General features: G+C 40.6%; 1 protein-coding gene across 7 annotated transcripts in view; it reads right to left on the minus strand.

The window, feature by feature from the left end:
- ELF1 (E74 like ETS transcription factor 1) overlaps positions 1–21,929 on the minus strand; it is an 88,500-nt gene that overhangs the window by 24,769 nt on the left and 41,802 nt on the right. For 3 of the 7 annotated variants that reach the window (XM_017733563.1, XM_017733566.1, XM_017733564.1), the window contains exons 2-3: positions 14,619–14,928; positions 5,858–6,032 (exon numbers count right to left, since the gene is read on the minus strand). In XM_017733563.1, coding sequence (XP_017589052.1) covers positions 5,858–6,032; positions 14,619–14,690 — 247 coding nt within the window. In that variant the 5' untranslated portion in view covers positions 14,691–14,928. Of the gene's footprint in view, positions 1–5,857; positions 6,033–14,618; positions 14,929–15,304; positions 15,627–21,929 lie in introns of those variants that run through there. The other 4 variants (XM_017733567.1, XM_008633137.2, XM_017733562.1 and 1 more) reach the window with 3 other exon arrangements.

A 21,929-nucleotide genomic window follows, 5' to 3' on the forward strand; every position in this document is an offset into this window, starting at 1 on the left:
CTCTTTCCTCAAAGAAAGCTGCAGGAGGACCAAACCCGCTTGCTGGCTTTCAGGTACCAAGGTGATGGAGCAGAGTCAATTCTTCACTCTGAATAACAGCAGGTAAGGAAGAGACTACCAGCTTTACATCACTGTTACACCATATGGCTAGAAGTTTACCATCCCTATCCAAAACTAATGAAAGGAACTTATAATAGCCATATAAATAATGTAAACATAGAAATTAATATAATTTGATGCTCACAAAAAATATAAGCATGCTAAGGAAACTTCCCAGACTGACCATTCACAAGACTCACTGGCAGTCACATCCCAAGACCAGAGACTGCCACTGCTGGGACCTAAGGCCCTTCACAATGGGCGGCTCCAGTGACACGTTCCCCTTGGCTCCCCATACACCCCACTCACACAGCCAGACCAGGTTTCCTCACCACTTCGACCTCAGATTTCCCATGGCAGAGTCTCAGATGTCTCATTCCATAAAGCCATTTATTCACAGCACAGTAACACAGGAACAGCCCAAGCTGGTGCCCCCAAGGATGATCCCAACCAAGGAACCCCTGGGTTTTTACAGCTTCACTATAAAGTGAGGCAAGTCTCTCTCTTCCTTTCTGTATCCATCGACCTCACTGCCGCTGCTGTCACCTGCCTTCTCCTTTCTTATCCAAAGGATCAGCAATTCCTGGCTCCTACTGTCTTTCTCACTGTTCCTTGCCTGCCTGGCCCAGGTGCCACCTTGGTGCCCTTTTTTATCCCAAAGGTTGGCAGTTCACAGCCTCTTGTCTCTGTCTCCCCTCAAGAGCTTAATTTGCATCTCGCTCTGCAGCTTGCCGGCAGAGCTACCCGGACCAGATGTACTCCTCTACAAGCAGCAGCAGTATCTTTCTATCCACAAACACAGAATGGCAAAATTAAGTTTCTTAACCACTCCAATGCTCTTGCCAACACCCTTCAAGCATCTTCAGAGAAGATGACTTCACAAAGTGGTTTAAGACAAGTTAATATTTCCCCGTTGCTGAAAAAAACAAGGGTTGTAGTTTTTCCTCCCATCTCTGCCCCTGGTTCACAATCCAAACTTCTGTCACTTAACACATACCAGGCTTCATGCTTTATTGATCACACAGTGAGACAACTGAGATTTATAAAATGTCTGAAAAGGTTTTGGTTGTATTGCTGGGTAAGCAAGCTGAATTGCAAGAACTCAAGAGCTAACAAACAAGGTGTGGGGTAGCTCACAGAATAAGTGGAGGACCACGTCTTTGTCCTTTTAACAGCAAGATGCTCATTCACATCCCTCAACATGAGACAGTGCTCAGAGATATCCAACTCAGCTACCAAAGGCAAGCGGGTGTCTCTTATTTTAGCTTTTCTGTAATGTTGCAGAATGGTATTCCAATCACTGGCTGTTATGATACAGTCCCAGATTTAAGAAGAACTGGGATGAAATGGCTTCTTTTTTACACTTTGTCAAAGTCAGACCTGAAAAAATGGGGCAGGGTGTCATTTCTGAGAAGTATCAGGTTTCAAATGTTATCTGAAAAAGGCAGAAACTTTTTTTTAAAAAAGGAAAAAAGGGGGAAGGGGGAGAAAAAATGGGAGGAAGAAAATGAAAAAGGGAAAAAGAGGCAAGGAAGAAAAAAATGGGTAAGAAAAAAGGAAAAAAGGGAGAAGAGAAAGGGGAAAAAAAGAGGGGAGGGGGAAAACCACACCTAAAAATATCTTCCCAGTTTTTCCCAGGGTACAAGTCTTTGTTTATCTGAGCAAGCCACAAACATAAGCCTCTGTATCTGCATGCCAATTTCTGCCCAGTTACTGCAAATCCAGGTTCCCCATGAATCAGCATTAGCACAAGGCTTGCCCAAACACAGCCTTCTGCTCTGAAATTATGCTTCATGTTGGAAGTTACCCACCTCAGTTCAAAGTCCTGTTTTCCCTCTTCCTGTCTAGTGCCTTTTTTGAAATTTTTACACCACTCTGGGCAATCCTGTCCCACCCCCATTGCTTCTCTGGTGGCTGGCAGCTCTGCAGAGTGGACAACGCGAGTCCTTGTCCAGCCTGAGATAAAGGCTGTGCTAGTCACAGCTGTGTTTAAGTTCACTGCTGGTTTTACTAGAGACAAAAGCAGGGACTGCAGAGCCTCAAAATAATGTCAGAAGAAACCTAAAGTTGCTAAAAGAATAAAGAGATCCATTAGACATGGACAGACCCCCCCCCTTTTGCAGAATAGCTGTCTGTTAAATTTAAGCACATACTTTTTAGTATCCACTCTGAGCTGATTGTTATCTTACACTGGAAAACTGAGTTTAAAAACACAGGTATTTCAGGAGACCTGCAAATCACAATTTTCTTTTTTAAATAAGGCTTTACAATTTGTAAAGAAAATTGAGGTGGTATATAAAAAAAACCCTCTCTGGTTTTAACCACAGCTACAGGCAGCCGTGAATAATTTCTTTACAAAGTAACTGAAACCAAAACCCATTTTTTTACAACTGGCATCTCAGCAACTCACAGTCCTCACAGATTAACACTATGAAGTTCAGTTTCCACCTAAATACTCCTTCGGATTTCTTTGTAACATCAGAAATGACCACCAAAGACACTGGGTTTGTGCAGGACTGCTAGAGCTTCACAAAATGTACTAAGCAAACACTACCAAACTTCAAAATGTTGCAAAATAACTTCTGAACTGGTTATTAAGTACCATTATCGATCTATGAAAACGCACACTTGCATGCTCCCTATTCAGACTAGGGCACAGGACATCTAAATGCAAATTTTCTATCCCTGCTCTCTCATCCTCCCCCACAAGCTGTCTCAGTGCAGCCACTTCCCTGATCCCATGAAAACAGTGCCAGAACACGTGAACCACAAAATGGCAGACTTTGATTAACTGTGGTTTTTAATAACTTAAACTCAGCAGACATGACAAAGTTAAAAAAAAAATTATAACAAGAATAAATGTTTTCAGGAATAATCCAATTAGTTCCTCCGTCTTGTGCACCTTATATCCATAACTAGCCACATTAATAAGATATACAAAGTGTAGCAAACTGTACCATCTGACAAGTTGGCCTAGAATTCCTCTGCACAAAACATTATCCCTTGTATTTTTCAGAGAAAAAAAATTTCAGTATTCCCTTTAGAGATAAAACTTCATTCAAAGCCAAATGCTCTAATTACTTTTGTTAATCACCCTTCACTACATGATAGTTAATAATTTAAAATCCCATAAGACTGGCAACAAACTGACCATAAAATTGCCATGGCAGTTCTTCCAGGGAAAAGTGCTTCTAAAGAGGAGGGTGATAAGGCACGTCTGCCTATTCATTACAAAAAAATTACAGCGTGAGCATTAACATAGCTAAAAAGCCGATTGCTGGCCATGTCTCAGCAGGGTTTCATGTGCAACACATGCTGTTCTTATAATTTAGTTTTCTGCAGGTTATAATTTATATGACCGGTAAGTAATCACCAATGTGTGATAGCTGTGCTTTTGAAGGGCTGAAGCTACATCCTACAGTTGAAAAAACCGATCAGCATCCACTATTCTGCAGATAGATCCCTAAAAACTAATTGCTTCAGTTTCATGAGGTTTACTGCTAATTTCTGTTAATCTAGGAGAAAAGAGAAGCCCAGTGGATGACAGCTGTAAAATAGTACTGAAAAACGAGTAACTTTAAAAAACTTAAATCCTTCACATTAAGCAGTCATCACTCAGTAATGTTTAGTCATAAATTATGGTGGTTCCAGTTTTGTTTTGCTGTGAACGTCAGCCTTATAAATATTTTAATGTGGAATTAGTACAGTCTTTATGATGTCTGATCCTCTCTCAAAGGCATAAAGTGGAAGTGACTGAAAAGACTGGTACTAACTTCAAAGAACAAAACAACACATTTCACTGTTGAGAGCAAACACGCCCATGAATAAAATCAAGAAGGAAACTTCAAAGAAGGGAGAAAAGAAAAAAAGCAGCTGAAAAATAGAGTAGGTGGGAAAATTCAGCTATGATTAGCCCCATTTCAGAGGCAGCCTATAGCAAGCTATACTTGAACTGGGTCTCTTGCACACAGCAGTCTTGCAGCTCAAGTGGGCAGCTGTGGCCACAGCCGATGCTTGTCCGCAGTGGGCAGGGAGATAACAGGGGCCTCCCTCCCCCATGTCCTCTCCTCCTGGGGGGTGGCTTCACACCCCTGGGCCCCAAATTCTGCCCCACTAGAGTCAGGCTGGATAGCTTCCTGCCAGAGACCAGGGGCTGAGCTACCAGTGTTGCCTGCCTTGTCCTGAGCAGGAGCTTTCCAACCACAGTGCTGGTCCCTGCTCGGCCTGCATTCATCCCCTCTCCCTGCTAAGGAAATCCACAGCATGCACAGGATGGAGACTGAAACAGATAATTAGTTAGCATCTCCTCCACAACAATCATCTCTGCAAAGTGGCAGTTCTTGATTTCTAAGGACTTCACCTTTAAAGAAAAACAGATTTCTTGAACTACAATGGACGATGGGAACAATACCATATTTGTCTGCCGCCAAAGTATCCCAGAAACCCTTGGACACCATCAGTTACAAGGATTAAATATTTTCAGTTTCTGGCAGCAATTTGCAAACCCTTCTCATGTGACCAGCAACAAAAAAAAAAAAAGAAGATTAACAAGGGCATTCGCAAAACTGGAGTTTCACAATTACTCAAACATGTAAAAATTCACACACAATATATTACAGTGAATATGGATTCACAAAAATGATCTGCTATGAAATTTACACGGATGCATTAAGTGGTGCTTAAGTAACACACTGGGGAAATGCCAGTTGTAGTGTGAATAATTAATATGAACAGCAAGTTGGCAAGAGGTCTCAATTTGAAATACAGTTTGAGTATGTAAAACCTTCTTGAATAATAACCTAACTTATTTGTATGGTCACAGTCTGTTCACAGATAATTCACTACTATGAAAAAAAATGAGCTATTTTCATCAGATAAAACCATTTACTGAGAACAGCTCATATCAATTTACTCTGTAAACTGCTCCTCATATCAAGTTATGTTGAGTTCTTGTTTTGCTTTTGGTAGTAAAAGATTGTATCAGAGCATGTCTTTGGAAATAATGTCAAAAGCATGAGTGAAACCAGCAAGATGTCTCCACCCCTGGAGACAGTCCAGGTGTGGAGCCTAGTGACTGAAAGAAAATTTCTCTCTGTAAAGTATCTACCCTTCTTTTGAGACTTTTTCTGCAAAAGTGCTTCAAATACATGTATTCAGTGAGAGGTTGTGTTTAAAAAAATGTGACATATCTTTGTGCTTTCCTCTTGAGAATTGTTTTTTCTTTGGGGCTACCTTTTCTAACAGAATTTACAAAAAACATCTGTATTTTAGGTGTTAATCCTTATTAGAGAGCCAAAATTAATACTGTGCTGAGCATACTTACACCAGTAAGCCATGCTAGCATGCACATTTTAATTTACAATTCTATACCCTCAGGAAGTTACAGCAGTACATCTATTCAAGATGCATATTCCTGCTTTTTGGTATATATGTTTACTTAGGAATGTACCACCTATTAAGTAAAAGCAAACAAAACCTATGAAGAACAAAGAAAACCTTGTTGGTACTCTGAGCAGGACTCTGCCTTAATCACTGTTGATGGATGAAACTCTTCACCATTATCAGCTGTGTAACTGGAATTGCAAGCCACCTGCTCACAGTATTCATGTCATTTTCTCTGTCTTGTACAGAATTAACAGCATTCAATACCACTCTTCATTTTGCTCCCTGTTGTTTTTTTGTCCTTAACCTTTCTTCCACCATTAGTCACAGCCATCTTGGCGCAAAGACATGGCACAGAAATGGTTTCATTGCCAACCTGTGAGGGTGATATCATCATCTTCTATGATTTGCTCTTCTGCGACATCCAGAGAGTTCTCAGTGATCATGTCACTAGGTTCATCCACGCAGGTTAAGCCAGAGTAGTTATGTAGGAGTTCTGCACTAGGAACATGCTCCACGATGACAGCAGGGAAAATAGATGGATCACCAAGCTGGGGGGGTGTAGAAAAAAAGAAACAACGAAATATTTGTTAGATTGTATCCAATCTAACCACTTAATGAGTAATACTTCAATAGACCTATACTACACCACCTGGATATTAAACTGTCAGGAGGGAGTACTAAAGGACAAGATGATTTTTAGCACACAAAAGCAAATAGCAGCAGTGTCCCACCAGCAGCCAGAGGCTGAATATTGCTGTAGTATCTGCTGTACTGACTGTGCTTCAGTACATAACACCAGACCTGCACAACATGGTTTTGAAGCATTAAAGCTGACAATACAGAGGAGTGGCATAGCACAGTAAGTGCTAGACTTTGCTGGCAATAATACTGAGTGAGGAACTTGCTGCTAACACCTTCACCTTTTGCTCTTCCCATCAAGCTGAGGGTGAAAGAGTCCTGTGGCTGTGAGGACTGGACAAAGCTCTCACAGGCACCAAACTTCCTATTTAACATTTAATAACACTATTTAATATCACTATTTTAGGGGCCACTTGCTACAGAAGGAAGGGGTGTAATGGGTTGATGTAAGTGCTGTAATACATTCCCTCTCTAATTCTTATGGCTTTAGTCATTTGACCTTACTCACACCACACCCCCCTCAGCACTTTCCTTCCTAAGTCTGCTTTTAGACATCACCCTTCAGTCTTGACAGTTATTTTGCATCAGATACAGAAGAAAAGAGGCAGCTGGAAAACAGAAATCAAACTGACCATCAATAATAATAAGATGCACACTCTCTGAAAAGGCAACCACTCAACAGGAAGAGGTTTGCAGCAAATAACATCTACTACAGCCACTGTATTTTCCAAAGTCAGTCTTTTAAAATGTCATTTGCAGGAAGAAAGTCATAGCAGACGGACAGCAGAACAGGTTCAAAGAAAGTCTAGTGTAACTCTAAGGTTCCCCCACTACAAAAATAAAACGCATTATGAGTGTCTCAAGCTTAAAAACAAGAAAAAAAAAAAAAGTTGCTAAAACATATTTCTGAGAAAACCAGTATATCGATGTTGGGGTCTCCTCCCCCTGCCATGGAGCCCTGGGAGAGGGGCCCTGAGGGGAGACATGAGGTTTCCCTGCCCCTGGTCAGCCTCGTTCCCATTGGTTGGTTTGTGCTCCCTGCGCAGGCAGAAGGACCCTCGGGTCCCGTGATTGAGCAGTTCCTGGGCAGAGCCCCAGCCATGCGGCTGGAGAAATAAACATCTCTGAAACATCTAGCAAGAATCTGTCCACATATATATTTCTTTTTCACGGGCCTCCTGGTTTGACATATACGTGTTACAGTAATCCCCACTGTAACATATCCACATTTGGTCCCACCCTCCACAGAAGAGCACAGATATGTACAATCATAGAATCATGGAATGGCCTGGGTTGGAAGCAACCTTAAAGATCATTGAGTTCCAATCCCCCTGCCATGGACAGGGACACCTTCCACTACATCAGGTTGCTCAGAGTTCCAGCCAGCCTGGCCTTAAACACTTCCAGGGAGGGGGAATCCACAGTTTTCCTGGGCAACCTGCTCCAGTACTCTTCCACTCTCACAGTAAAGAACCTTTTCCTAATATCTAATCTAAACCTACCATCTTTTAAGTATGAAGTCATTCCCACCTGTACTGTCACCACATGCTCTCGTAAATAGCCTCAATCTTTCTTGTAGGTTCCCTTCACGTATTGGAAGGAAGGTCAAGTAGTTTTTTTAACCACACAAGTTAAAAAACCAAGGGAAAAAAACAACTGTATCATTGTGCCCTCGTTTAGGAATTACTCATCTCTCACTCTTGCCACTACACACACCGTCAGACGGCAAATGGTATCAGAGCTATCTGCTCAACACAGACAACAGCTATGGGAGTAAGCCTCCCCTAGGGAAGAGTCTGGACCGTAAGTACTGAAAGTAGAAAGTGCAATTAGAAGTTTTAAAAGGCAGTAATTACCACTTTAAATTGCTCTGTGTTTTGTAAAACATGTCTCAGAAAAAACTGTGGTAAAGGGCAACCAGGAAAAAAAGAAGAACTGAAATATAAGTATTTTAAAGGGCTTCTATCATGGACAGTCTCCTAAAAAAAAAAAAATAACCAACAAAACTAAAATTAAAAAAAAGACCCAACAAATGATGACCTATTTTATCAAACATTTCAAAAGAGAGCAATATGGTAGAAGATCAATAAAAATGAACAAAGTGCAAACCAGTTAAAGCCCTCTTGTGCAATCATATCGCCAGATGACAGGTGTATATCAAGTCAAGCAGTGGGACAGCTGCCACGCTACACCTTTGTGGGCACCTCTAACCAATGCTGCATCATGCTGGAGCTGAGAAACCATAAATCATTGATGGCCAAGAGGTCCCTACTGTTCCTCAGAAAAAGTGATGCTCACATTTTGCATCCTATTTGTTTACTGACCCTAACATCCTTGATCCTATTTGCTTCCAGGCAAGAATAAACAAATAGATTTGATTAAATAAAAGCCAATTCAATAAAAAAAGTTAAAGCACCGTAAAGAGAGAGGAAAGATTAAAAACTACATGCATTAAAAAGAAGTTCTATTTTCAACAATACGTTCCATAAGCTACAAGGTAGATGGTCCATTATAGCCTCATTCCTGAGATACAATTATGTTCTAAAAATAGTTCAAATACCTCAGTTTCAGTAATATGCCACAATACATAACTTTTGGGATTTAAGTTACAGACAGCTGTGGTCCAGGCACTTGGACATGAGCTAGGAACCCCAAGGTTCCTTCCCAGCCAACAGACAGAAATGGTATTTCTAGGGCACAATTTCCCTGCCCAGTTTTAGGCTCCTGTGCTATGCTAGAATGAGTCATGGCCTAAAAACACCTATTTCTCTACATTGACTATGAAATGGTGGAGGCGTTGGGGTGCTTATTTCTGGTGTAGGCGTCTGTCCCCTGCACACTCGTCAGCAAGTGGCCAGCTTCCTCCCCGCCACATCTGCGCAGCGAGGCGCGCTCCTCTCGCCCGCTTCCACCCCTGCACCAGCTCAGAAGCTGCAGTGTCTGCAGCGACAGATCGAGTTGCCTGTGCTCAAGATAAGCTATACATTAGCTTCTTCTGGAGAAGAAAATTACTCTGGCTCAGCACTGTCCTTCTCTAATGACCAATGCTCACGCCACTGGCTTGGCCTCTGAGAGGACAAGTTGTAGAAAAATGTTGCAGTATAATAAACAAAACACAGATAAAATCAACTGATTGTCACATGCTTTCAGACCAGTTTCTCAAAGCCCTATTTATATTACACCCTATTCACTTTGCTATGAAACCTAGTTACAAAAGCCCAAACATCCATGTGTTTCTAAAATACACTTCACTGCTGACCAAAATGTTTCCTATGGTACTGATCTGTGCTGCTTCAGACAGCTCAGCAGTACTTGGTTTGATTCGTATGATCAGATCTGAACTGCTCTGCAAGATTAAACTGTATTTTGACCACGTCTAGAAACAATCATCATACATGTAACTCTGATATGGTCACTGAATATGTCTGCAGGCAGAGAAACCCCCATGGTAGGGCAATATCTCTTCACCTGAACTCGGTGCCAGACCATCCAAGGAAGCTGCTGACACACTATGCTTCCAAAAGACTGGAGACAAACAGAAAAGCATTCACTCACGGTAAGACATTTTAAACGTGCTTTTCTTTAACTTAATCACAGTTTTGAACTGGAAGAATCCCAGTAAACATCACTTCTTGTGGCCTTTTATTTTAAAACTGTTGTTACACCTGCTTCCAACTCATACCCTACAGTGGTACAATGTATGGACTTTCCTTCCTGCCATGGTTGTGAAAAGGAAAGGAGGGAACAAATTCTAATACGCTCCTATTGAGAAAAGCATTCACACAACGGCAAACAAATTTAAGTTGAAACGCATTTTTGTGGAAGTGGTCATTGCTTTTTTGCACAATATTTGCAATTGGTTATGACTGCATTAACAAGCCTTTCACTCAGTTTTAAAAGCTAATACTAATGTACACAGATGTACATATGGCTGTTGTGAGGTAATCTCACCTCGGTACTTTACTATAAAGTTCTTGCTTTCACTGAGAGCGCCTGAATCCCAGTTGAGAGCCAAGCTAAACCTTCCTCTAGTTCTGTTGTTTTGTAAGACCCAAAAATACCTTTGTGCACATTTGGAACTGCAAAAGAGCCCTTTTTTACTATGGCTCCCTTTGAAGCTAGTGTGTAATGAGAATTACACACAGGGAAAACATTAAATTAAGAACTACGAGGTAGTGATTCAATTAACACAAATTAAATTACCTCTCTATTAGCAAGATCACAAAATAATTTATTTCTAATACAAACATGCTTCTATAGGCCCTGGCAAAAAGGAAGAGTGCAAACTATCCCACCAAAGTTTAAAAAAAATTCCCCAAGTGTCAGCAATAATTTTCAAGAAATTGATACAGAGATCCACAGAAGAACAATTTGCATACCTTTAAATTTCTCCTACTTCTGCTGCTTCATCTTTCTCATACAAAATATAGGTACAATATGATACCCTAGCTCCAGCAAAGCTTTGACTTGGCTTCAACCCATCTCCCATGTCGGTGGGACACATAAAGCCATTGAGCTACTGCTGAAACCTTCCCAAACCTTAGACACCAAATCCCTGTAGACTGACCTTTACCAATTCAGAGGAGTGCAAACTTCATACAGATGCTGAAGTCCATGGAAAGCCCCATCAGCAGCATGAAAGCATTGGTTATACTCCATAATTCCCTGAAAACTGAACCCTGTCCTGCTCCAGGGGCTGAAGGCAGCAATCTTCCTTCCTGCTCTCTAATTCTTCTACTGTGTTTGACATGCTGACAAGGTATTTCTTTTTTTCTCTGAAAATTGTCTCATGAACTGTCACCAACTGACAGAAGATCAAAACACCATCCTGGCCATGGAAATGGAATATAAGGAAGCAGATTTCTTCTGCTTTGGAGGTACTGTCTTCTCATACTACAAGTCTTTAAGGATGACAACTTGTCCCAGGACTATGGTGACTAGCTTCTAACTGGTGTGGAATAAATTTTGTGCAAGTGAATGATGGGTGGGAAGAAATGTATGCAATAGATAGTAGAAGGAAAAGCTATATGAGAAAAAAAAGGAGAAAGCAACCTCTGGGAAAGACCAACTGTCTTTTTAACCAAACAACAGAATCCAGACTCACAATACAGATGGCCATCTATAGTAAAAAAAACAAACATAAGGAAAAAAAAAACAAAAAACAAATAAAACACCCCAGAAAACTAAACAGAATGAGACAAAGTGACCTTAGTGACTAGAAAACAGCCTTTGGTTTTCCCCTGCTGAAGGTGTCTGTGCAGAGGCAGCCTCTTGACTTTAAAGGTGTTCCCATTGCCAGCATCTGAGAAGTGACCAAATTGCACAAAGGGATGCTGAAGGCAGACATACGATGCTTGCTTTTCTGGGAAGACAGCCTCATTACAGATTTCATATTTTCCTTAAAGTCTTCATAAAACTGAAAGTGGATAAGGGGGGAGGAACCTTCTGCAGGAGCTGGAAATACCAAAAAAATGTAGACTTCCATCTTGACCAGCTGGCTTAATCTTTCTGAAAGCCCATGGCAATATCAGGGAATGTGGAAGAGCAAACCTAGGCATAAGATAATGGTACAGAAGTCATGACTCAACCTAAGGTCTTGGACCCCTCTTTATCAGAAGGGAAGAGAGAAACATCCCTCAGAGATATAGAAGGGGTCTTCAGGCACAGGTTACTACACGCATCAGAGCCACCTGAGAGAGCACAGCCCGACACAGAGCAGTCATGCTGGGAACCATGTTAGCAATTTAATTGTTGTAATGATTCAACTTGTCCCTGGCACCATTTAAAACTTCCTACTAGGGATCTAGACACTGTGGCTGCTTTTATTCAGCTTTTTAAATTAAGAATGTCCTTATCAAATATCACATTAGCTGTAAGTCCACAAAGGATTAAATGAAAAGGCATTGAAAGAAGAAGCTGCAGATAGGAAGAGAAGCAGGTTTAGACAGCGGCATTGACTCAGCCAAAGCCTGTAGGAACTCCTGCCAGTTTTATGTGTGCAGTCTCTCCTTGTCTCCCAACAACAACAAAAAAACCCAAACAAACAAAACAAAAACACAGAAAGGAAGAAAAAGCAAACTCTCTATTTTAACCAGATTCCTGACATGTAGCAGGAGCCAGACAGGTTATCAGTAGCCTTAGCCCAAGACACTTGTTCCCTTCTGAAAATTACAAGGGTATTTTCATTTCATTTCTTCCTCACAACAGATCTACTGTGTGGTAAGCGAACCCTCCAAGAAAAACAAAAAATTTAAAAATCTTTTCTAAACTGCAAAAGATAAAGCTGATAAGAGCAAGCCTTTCCCGTTCACACGGGTCCATGTGACTGAGCCCCTCCCATTGGCATCTGCTGCTGAATGCTTACATTTGCAAATGGACTGTTCATAATTTATGGTTGTTTAACCAAGACTTAAAAAAAAAAAATTAAACAAAATAGCCATGAATTATGACTTCCCTGAAATAGTGAGCATAGCTGCCACTTAGACCCCGAACTTCTCCCCACAGCTGTTCATGTCCGAACAGCTCTTGGCACAAGAGAGCTACAGGCAAAGCTTTGACAAGAAAAGCACCAAAGTTCTTACAATGCCAGCTTGTGGGGGCATTGCAAAAATAATTATCCAAAGATGAGTTAAATGACACCTTTTGTATAGGATGAAGATCCAAAAAAAATGCTTTTGCCCAACATAGACCACTTAGAGAGCTAACATTTTTGCGAAGTACACAAATTGCGTTATCCATCCCTAAATACAACTAATCTAAGAATTTAAAAACTTTAGGAGTAGCAATAGCTCCTATGTGGTAAGAAGCAGGTCAATCAAGTATAAGCAAGAAGCAGTCTTTTTGGGCTAATGTACTATGAACCCTAGGCCAAACTAAACCTTGCACCAGCTTCCCAGGAGGGAAGCTTCCCTGTGCAGGGCTTCTCTTCTACAACTGAGTATTTAAGATTTTACTTCGGGTAGCCAACTAGCTGGCTACCTGCATCTTTGATATCTGAACTAAGTGAACTCAGTGATTTAAAAGGAGCTTGCATCTGACTGCAGCAATGGCCTTCCTGCTATGCACCCTCTATCTCTGGCCTTTCGCATCTTTGATTTCATCACCTTTTCGGTATGCTGCAGGGCATCTTCTTTTCTTGGACTTCATCTAGAGCAGAATTTAGTGGGGTTATGAGATAAACATCGAGGTTGAGTTTGTTCTGAAGCTGGAGAAAGCTCTGTTTAGAAAGGTTTTACTGTCCTGTTGAGCTCTCTTTAGTATTTTTAAGGTTTTTCAGGTAAGCATCTGAAGAAATTGCAAGGAGCAGAATACACGGCTAAACAGAACAAAACCACGTGTGCTCTCATTACCCCTCCCAGGAACCACACTGAAGTAGCCCTCCCTACCTCAATTCTCCCCTCTCCTATTGGCTTGTAAAGTAAGGCCAGCAATTAACAACCAGCAGAGATAATAAGTAAGGCTTGTTCTCAACTACACTTGTGCAATTCCCATATCTAAATCCCCAGGCTACCACAAGCTCTGGAAAAATACAGGGAAGGAAGTTACATTACTAATTCCACTCAAAACTGAGTTAGCACTTTAGACAGACAACACTCAGTTCATTGAAATGATCGCATGACTCTGACAGCAGAAACAGGGCAGTGACCCAGCCAGATATTAGGCCATACAGAAAACCAGAGACAAGATAATAAAGCCGAAAGTGGGGCTTTTTTTTTAAAGAGAGGAGAGTAAATGCTTTTCACTCTAACAAAAGAAGAACAGTTTGTCATGGCACTTAGCCTTTTAAGAACTGTTTCTCCACAGCACTCAGACACCTAATTTCTTGTTAATAAATGCAAGCTCTAATATTAACCAAGCTGTAATATTAGCTGCATGATTTTTACAATAGGAATCCTACACTGAAGCTTCAGAACTCACAGGATGTGGTTTAAATAATCCACACCTAAATGAAAGTCTGCTCATGTAGAAACAGACGTATTTTCCCTGCAGTGTAAAAGAAACCAATTGAAATTACCTTCAAGCTTATTTCTGAATAACCAGCATACAGTAACACAATTTAGAAACCAATCTGTAAATAACAGTGAACAGGTACATACTGCACCTTCCAGTCATCTGCAGTGTGACCATTACTTCTACTCAGAATTTTATCCTAGCGCACTAGAGAAGTTGAAACCACTATAAAATACCGTAATTTTGGGAATTCTACATCACATATGCATGGATTCTACTGGCACAAATCAGAAAAACAGGAAAAACATTTTGGGAGGAGGATATCTCTGCAATACTGCAGAGGTTATAACATTTCAACCAATTTCTGTTCTGTGCATGCAAGTTACAGGAAGCAACAGGAAGCTTTTGAAACAGCACAAAGATCTGCTGCAACAATAATGACCTCAATGTTTCCTTTTTGTGTTTTACACCACATTTTTTCCTCGTGTTTCATAATACTCTTAGAAACCATATTTGTACAAGTTGGTGCTTACACCGTCCCATACCTGCTGCTCATCCTCCATGACGTTGCTGGCAAATTCAAACACAAGCTCATTCTGCTGTACAACTGCTGCCATAATAACGCATTCCCAGGTCTCAGCTCCACATACAAAGAAAAATGTTCTTGAATGTGAAAGAACAGAGAGCTTCACTGAGGTCCAGCTGGGCAGAAAGGCAGGATCACAAAATGAATCGAGTATCAGTGTTCGTATTTCTTAGATCATCAGTGTTCCTGGGTTCTTCTCTTCTCAAAGCAAAACAAACCAAGGCAAATCCTTTCCTGAATTGTTCTTGCCACCTCAATAGCCTTTAACACTGTGAAGGGAAAAATTAAAAAATTATCATTAAAAAATGATTACTTTAGCAATGTGAAATAGTAGCAGTGGTAATAAAGCTTTCCGCATATTATAACTGTTCTATCTACGTCCAAGGAAGTCAGACACCTTTTTGTCTCCAAAGGTCTCTTTTACTGATTAATGTATGTGAACTTTCATTCCCAGAAACAGAACTGTTTCAGGAAATAAGACATCAAAGTGTTTCATATTAAAAGCATGAGACTAAGGAAAAGTTAAAAAAGTTAACAAGAAGAAAATCCGTATTTTCATTTGATTTGGATATGCAGTTTTCACATTCATTAGTACCTCTCATCCTCACAGTTTCTTCAAAGTAAAAATACAAAACTTAGATTGACCTACTCAGCTGTAGGATATCCCAAGTATATCACATTTCTTCTTCACACACAGTTCAAATTCAGCAAAGTTGTTGTTTTGCAAGTCAAATGCTCTGGATCTTGAATCCCCATGTCAAAATGACAAAACCAATAAATAAATTCTTTGTACAATCCACAGAGTCCCCACGTTCCTGCATGAAGCAGATCTTCAGCTTCATGTTAAAAATGTGCTGTAAATGTACCCTTATCTCTACCAGAGTCTCGCAAGCAGCCGGAAGGAAACAGCACTGACCACGTCATGGCAAATTAGAACCGGCAAAAAAACTGCACAGTACAAAGAAAAAAAAAAAAATCCCCAACTACAGAATGTAAACAGCTTCAGTGAAGGGCTGAGCGCCCACAGCTCCCATGCTGTTACTTACTCATCGGGCCAAAGGTAAACGCGGTTAAGGTGAGCTGACCAAGAGGCTGCTGCACCACCTCTGGGGAAAGAGGCGAGCACAAAAGAACTCTTCGTGTACAACTCAAGTGACCCATACATTAATTAAAAAATCTACCATTTCTAAAGAATAACAGAAACAGGTGTCTAAAATTAGAAACCTAAGGAGTATGTTGGTGCCTAGGAATTTAAATCCATATATTTTAAAGGAAGCAAAATGTGTGGTTCCTAGCTTTTTGAGCAAAATTCTTTAAACTGCCTTTGATTAGGAGATGCTGTGACAAAAGAGTAAGGGGCAGAGGTCTAACACGTACCCATCCAGAGTGAGACCCCCAGGAAAACCAACTTCAGTGCCACTGGTGAGGATTAGCAGCTGCCTTTGTACAGGAGGTTTAACTTTGCCTTGTTTTTACAGTAGGCTGAAACTCAAAAAAATGAAGAGCATCTTCCTCTCCCCAGTGCCAAGCAATTTAATTAGGGAGGATCATGTCAGAGACTTGTACTCCCCTTCACTCTAGGAAATGTAACAGCTGTTTTTCCTATATAGATTGTGGTATTCCCAAATTCCTAAGTAGTGATGGCAGAGCATTTAGGCATTTAAGTCACTAGATCCTGCCCTTCTAAGAAATCAGGAAACCCAAACCCAAGATTATGCAAACAGGAGAACCTCCCCAACTTCCAAAGCATGCTCTAATTAGCTGTTAAAAGCTTTGTAAGAGTAGCCACAACTTTAACTATATAATATTTGCTTTAATGAGAGTTGTATGCACGAACAGAGAAGGAAGTACTGTAGGAACCATGACTGTTCAACCTCAGCACTTGCCATTTTACTGGTTGAATAGTCAATGAGGCTTTCTCCATACTTCAGCAGGGTTACGGCACTGAAAGCATTACATGCAATCATATAATCCTGGGTGACTTCCTTAAATCTAGTTAATTGGCCTTGCCTTTTAGAAGATGTGGATGCCATTAGGAAGTAGACACACATTGCCAGTATAGTGGCCCAACTTGGCCCATCCTAGACTCCTACCACCCTGTATACCAGCCTGAAAATAAAGTACATAACTATATAATATATAGTTTAATATTTCCTACAGACAGCGATTCAAGTGGGTCAATCTATGCCAACAGGGATATACCAACTTTTTCAGAAGAGAAGACAGGTTTGGAAATTTATTGAAGTACAACTTCTATTCTGGTTCCTGTTTAGGAATAAATTTTAACTGTCCAACAAGATTAAATAATATTTTAAGCCACACCCTCTACTCAGTGAAGAGCAACTTCACTGTAAAGGATCACAAGGCAAACAGGGAAATACAAGAACCTCCTCAGTTGTCCAAATGGAGGCTTCTGTTTAAATGGGGGTTAAGCTAATTGTCCAGAGCCAGAATACTGCAAAGGCTTATAATCATGGCCATTACACTGACTGAAGTCGCATGTATGAACAAGGACTACAAGTCCTTAAGACCCAGTAACTTTCTAAGGTCAATAACAACTAACAGACTCAATGTAAAAATAGGGATAAAGGATGTCTTAGAGACCCAGGCTACCCAGTAAGCTCACATATAAGGAAAACTGGAGGCGAAGCTACCCTAAAAAATTTTAGAAGTTCTCCATGTGCATTGGGAACTGACACTTTCTTCCATTAGTGCCAGGTTATTCATTATTCTGTAAAATATTAACGTTTTTCAGTAGATACTACAATACCAAAATATACACAAAATGCCTAAGACCCAAAAGCTGTGGCAGTAAACTTATTAAAAGCCATAAATAAATATCTCCGAATTTTTTATTTTAAAAAAGAAACAACAGAACTCTCAATGCAAAACTAATTATCATGATTCAATATGATTTAAGAGACTGCAGCAGCATAATGCATTTGATCCACACAAACACTACTTAAACCAGTCACACTTTATGCTAACATGAAACTCCTAATCATCTGATAGAACTGCAGGAACAGTCAGTCAAAAGCTGTTTTATGAATTCTGCACTGCGGTGATGCAGTGATGTGAGACTGTTCCTTCTCCCCTATACCCTGGCCCCAAAACCACCAAGGGCTCTATAAATAAAGTCAAATGATACATTCTTCTTACAAAAGAAACATCTAATGACAACATTAGTACCAAAGCCAGAGACAAGTGGGTGAACAGGCTTTAGTGAGCTTTTATATCTAACCTTGCAGTGGTTAGGGACTCAGACTATTATTGTTTGCAGGATATTTTTCATTACTTCTGTAGCAGTATATAGAAATAGCAAATTATCTACTGGGCAACAACAGCACAGCAAAATAATGCAAAAGTACTTTCCTTTAACCCATATTACTTTCTCTGCCATATAGAAAACAAGAGCAGCTTTTCACAGAAGCCAGCAGAATTCTAAACCAGCTGTATTTTCCTCCAAATCTATTTTTATAAACTGTGCTTTCATTATTCCAACTATCACAGGGTCCTGCTGTCTATAGGCTAACACAAACACGAGTATTGTTTTTGCTATATAATGCCACTTATCCCTTGCCTGATTTTACGTACATCTGCGAGTAGAAAATAAGTTATTTGCAAACAGCATAAAATGCAGAAATTGTATTCATATACACAGTAACCTTGACTACATACAAATAGTCCTAAGAGAAAGGGAACCCAATATACATTATCATAAAATTTACATCAAGTTTTCAGAACTATGGAGGAAGTAAGGTTTTGCTTTCATTTTTACTAATTGTTGTACAAATTTATTATAAAAAACAGCACAGCAATATAAACAAGCATCTTAATTTTGCTTAATCCTTGAAACTGAACTCAAAAAAAATTATTTCAATCCCCCTGGAAACTCCCCTCACCCACTGATTTCAACACCTAGAAACAAGCTCTTCAATCAGCCTGTCAAAAAACGCATTCAGTCATAGTACATGCTACTCTGGCATCCCAGAAGATGCACTGTAGGATTCTGTCCTAGACATTAGCTAGACAGCAACATTTTCCCTACCACTCTTCACCATTTATACCCTCCAGTTAGTCCTAGCTCTGCTGAGCCATTTCAACAAAGCTTGTAAGAAATACCTCCAGAGCCAACATTTTTGGTCCCAACAGTGAAGCTGCAATACTGCAACTAGGCTCCATGTTGGAATCCACAAATTCTCCTTCAAATCCTGATAAAATGAGCCAGTACAGGCCATCCTACCTCAGCATTCAAGCACTGTAATGCAGAACACCAAAATAAGATAATGGCACCACACTGGAGCAGGTGTAGCAGGCATCAAAGTACCAGACAGAAATCCAAAAATTTGCTAAAGGTCAGCTATGAGCTTGGGAGACTCAAGTCTTGGTAATGAGAGCATCCCAGATGAGCAGGAAGATGCTTCCAGGAAGCTACTGAATCAAGTCCCATTTAGGTTTACAAAAGATGACTGTAATCATCCTGCAATGCCTTTCTCATGAAATTAGTAAGATTATTCGTACATTTAAAATAAGAACCAGCTTAGCTGCTTTAAAACTCAAGTGCAGATCTGAATTCTGGCTTACTGATTAAACAATTCCACTCATTCAACACAAAGACAAATCACTTGAGATTGGGATTTCCCACTGATTTCCTAAGACAGTCTGCAGCATTAGCTCTAGCCTAGAAATGTCAAAGTTGTGACTTAAGAGAAACAAAGTTGATACCCCTCCTCTACACCATCTTGGATACAGGAAAAAGAGAGGAGTGAATGAGAGGAAAGGGAAGATTAAAGACATCACCTGGAAATCTTGAACGGAAGGACTGAAAACTATCTCAGGTGAGGTCAAACACATGGATGGTAACCACAGCATTTCACTCAAATTTCTAACTCCATTCTACCAGTGGAGGTCAAGGACAGTTCAACCCAGAGTCAGTTCACTTTCTGAAGAGTCACCTCCCTTTAAGATAATGAACAAGTATCATCATAGAGTCAGGTTTTCTTAAAAAGGAGGGCAAAGCTGAATGATATCACCGTTCTCTTAATCCAGAAATCCCAGACCAACAATGATCTTTACATATAGTCCACACTAAGGATAAATGTTAAGACCTTAGTATTCTGTGTCATTCTTCATGGATTAATTTTTCCTATTCAGTAATATTACAAATTTGCACAGATCAAGGGCTTTGAACCATGCCCTTAGACCCAGGGCATCTGCAGTTGATGAAATGACAAGAACAAATTAACATATGTCATTTGGCACAAGAAGTTTTTGAAGGCTCAGTATTTCAACTGCTCACACAAATCAAAGGAGAGAGAAAAGCAACATGGTAAGAGGGTAGCACTGAGGAAGGAAAGAAACACCATAAGGAACAGACTCAAATCTTCTGAGAGCATCCACGTTGCCTAGGGCCAACTGTGCAAAGGGCAGCTGACATAATAAAAGCCAACAGAGTGACCTTTGCTGAGCTTTTATTAAGGACAAAGAAATCATCAGTATCAATAAATCCCTGTTTTGTAGCCCGTCTGGAAATCAGCCTGTGTCACCACAGGCTCTCAGTGCATATGCAGCAAGGAGGACAGAGAGTAAGAGGGTTCATCTCTTAAATATAAACAAGCATAAAACCCCAAAACTGACACACAATTCAGTCAATATTAAAGTAGTGAAATGAATCCACTCAACATTAAAAGATGTTTACTCCAAAGAGAGCAAAAAGCACAAACGCAAGCAACAAGCTCTTTGCCGTCACAAAAAAAAAAACAACCCAAACAAAAATCTCATTTTCATCCTTTTTTTTGCAACTACCTCTTTTAGCCTAAATATTTAACTTGAGGCAAGATTCCTTTCCAGACTATTAACAGTAATGGCTCCAGCACTGTTTACAGACTCCCCCACCCCTGAAAACCCTTTTCTTCCAATCTCCCATGTTCCCTCATATTTTTTAAAGTTCCTTTTATTCAGCACATTTATGTAACACAGCTGTTATACCCAAACCCAGCAACCTGGCAGAGCACTGCTGGGAAAGCTGAAAAAAATTACAGCATGATTGAGGCTTTTTTATCTCTGCATCCTCTCCTGCCAGCATGCTCAGTGTGTCAAGGTAGCCCCAAATCAGTGTAGGTGTATAGATACAGAGCACTGTAAGTAATTGATTTATGCTGCAGCAACAAAAGATCAGCCTACCACCAACAGGCCAGGCCTAAAGAGTGACCTTAAAGATACAGAGGCGAGATAGGCTCTCCCCAGCTTTACCCAGCTCCTAAGCTCCAAAGTAAGTATTTGAACATCTGCTAAGAGCAAGCCTCCCTAATTTGACAGGGCAAGAGAAAGGGCAGGCTGGGTTTTAGTCACCTCTTCACTAAGTGTTTGCTCTAGCAAAGTAGAGCCAACTCAACAGGAAAAGTTAGCTGACCTAAAGCAAGAGAGCAAGGACACTCCAGGGGGAATAGAGAGTCCAAATCCCCTCTCCTGCTTCCCCACTCCCCAGGCATGAAAATAACTGGATTTTGCATTTCCACAGATTGGCTGCATAGCATAAGAAGAGGTTAAGGAGATGGGACATGACAACTCCATCCCACCTCTCCTCCCCAAATCATGTGAGAGATTGGACCTCTCTTCCTCCTTGCCAGCCAGCCCCCAGCTCTCCTTCCATCACTAGCCCCCAGTCAAAACTGTTCAGTGGATTCAAACATCATTCTGCAGCTGCCCAACTTTTGGCACATTAGATACCTAAAAGAGAAGATAGGGGGAAATTTTTAGAAGTGGTTATGTCACCACCTGGCTACCTGTATGGTTTTGAGACTTTTCAGATTGAATTTGGGTTACTGAAGCCTCAGGTCACAGATAAACCACTTACTTCAACTACAGTTAGATAAAAGCCACATAACATTGCTGCACTGCACAGCCCCCACTCTACCTGTCTGCATGGATACACGCTCACACACATCGGCTGCAGTTGCACGACCCCGCTTTACAGCCATGTGCACATGCATCACATATACACCAAAGCACATGTATGAAATGTGTGTCCTTCTACTGACTTGACTTTTAACTTTTGGTGCAGCTGTTTTGTCTACCGAAGATAAAAAACCCCCACAACCTCCCACATCTCTATATAACGAGAGGATACACAAGAGTCCTCCTTCTCTGCTTCCAGTTCAGTCAGCTCCACCCACTGCTGCTTAACATCCCAGTGCTGCTGGGAAAATATCTAGCCTGATCTTCCCCATACCCACTAAAATCCAAACAAACAAGATTAACTGGTGTCATC

The sequence above is a fragment of the Corvus brachyrhynchos genome, unplaced genomic scaffold (genome assembly GCF_000691975.1).
Source record: "Corvus brachyrhynchos isolate BGI_N302 unplaced genomic scaffold, ASM69197v1 scaffold202, whole genome shotgun sequence".
NCBI lineage: Eukaryota > Metazoa > Chordata > Aves > Passeriformes > Corvidae > Corvus > Corvus brachyrhynchos.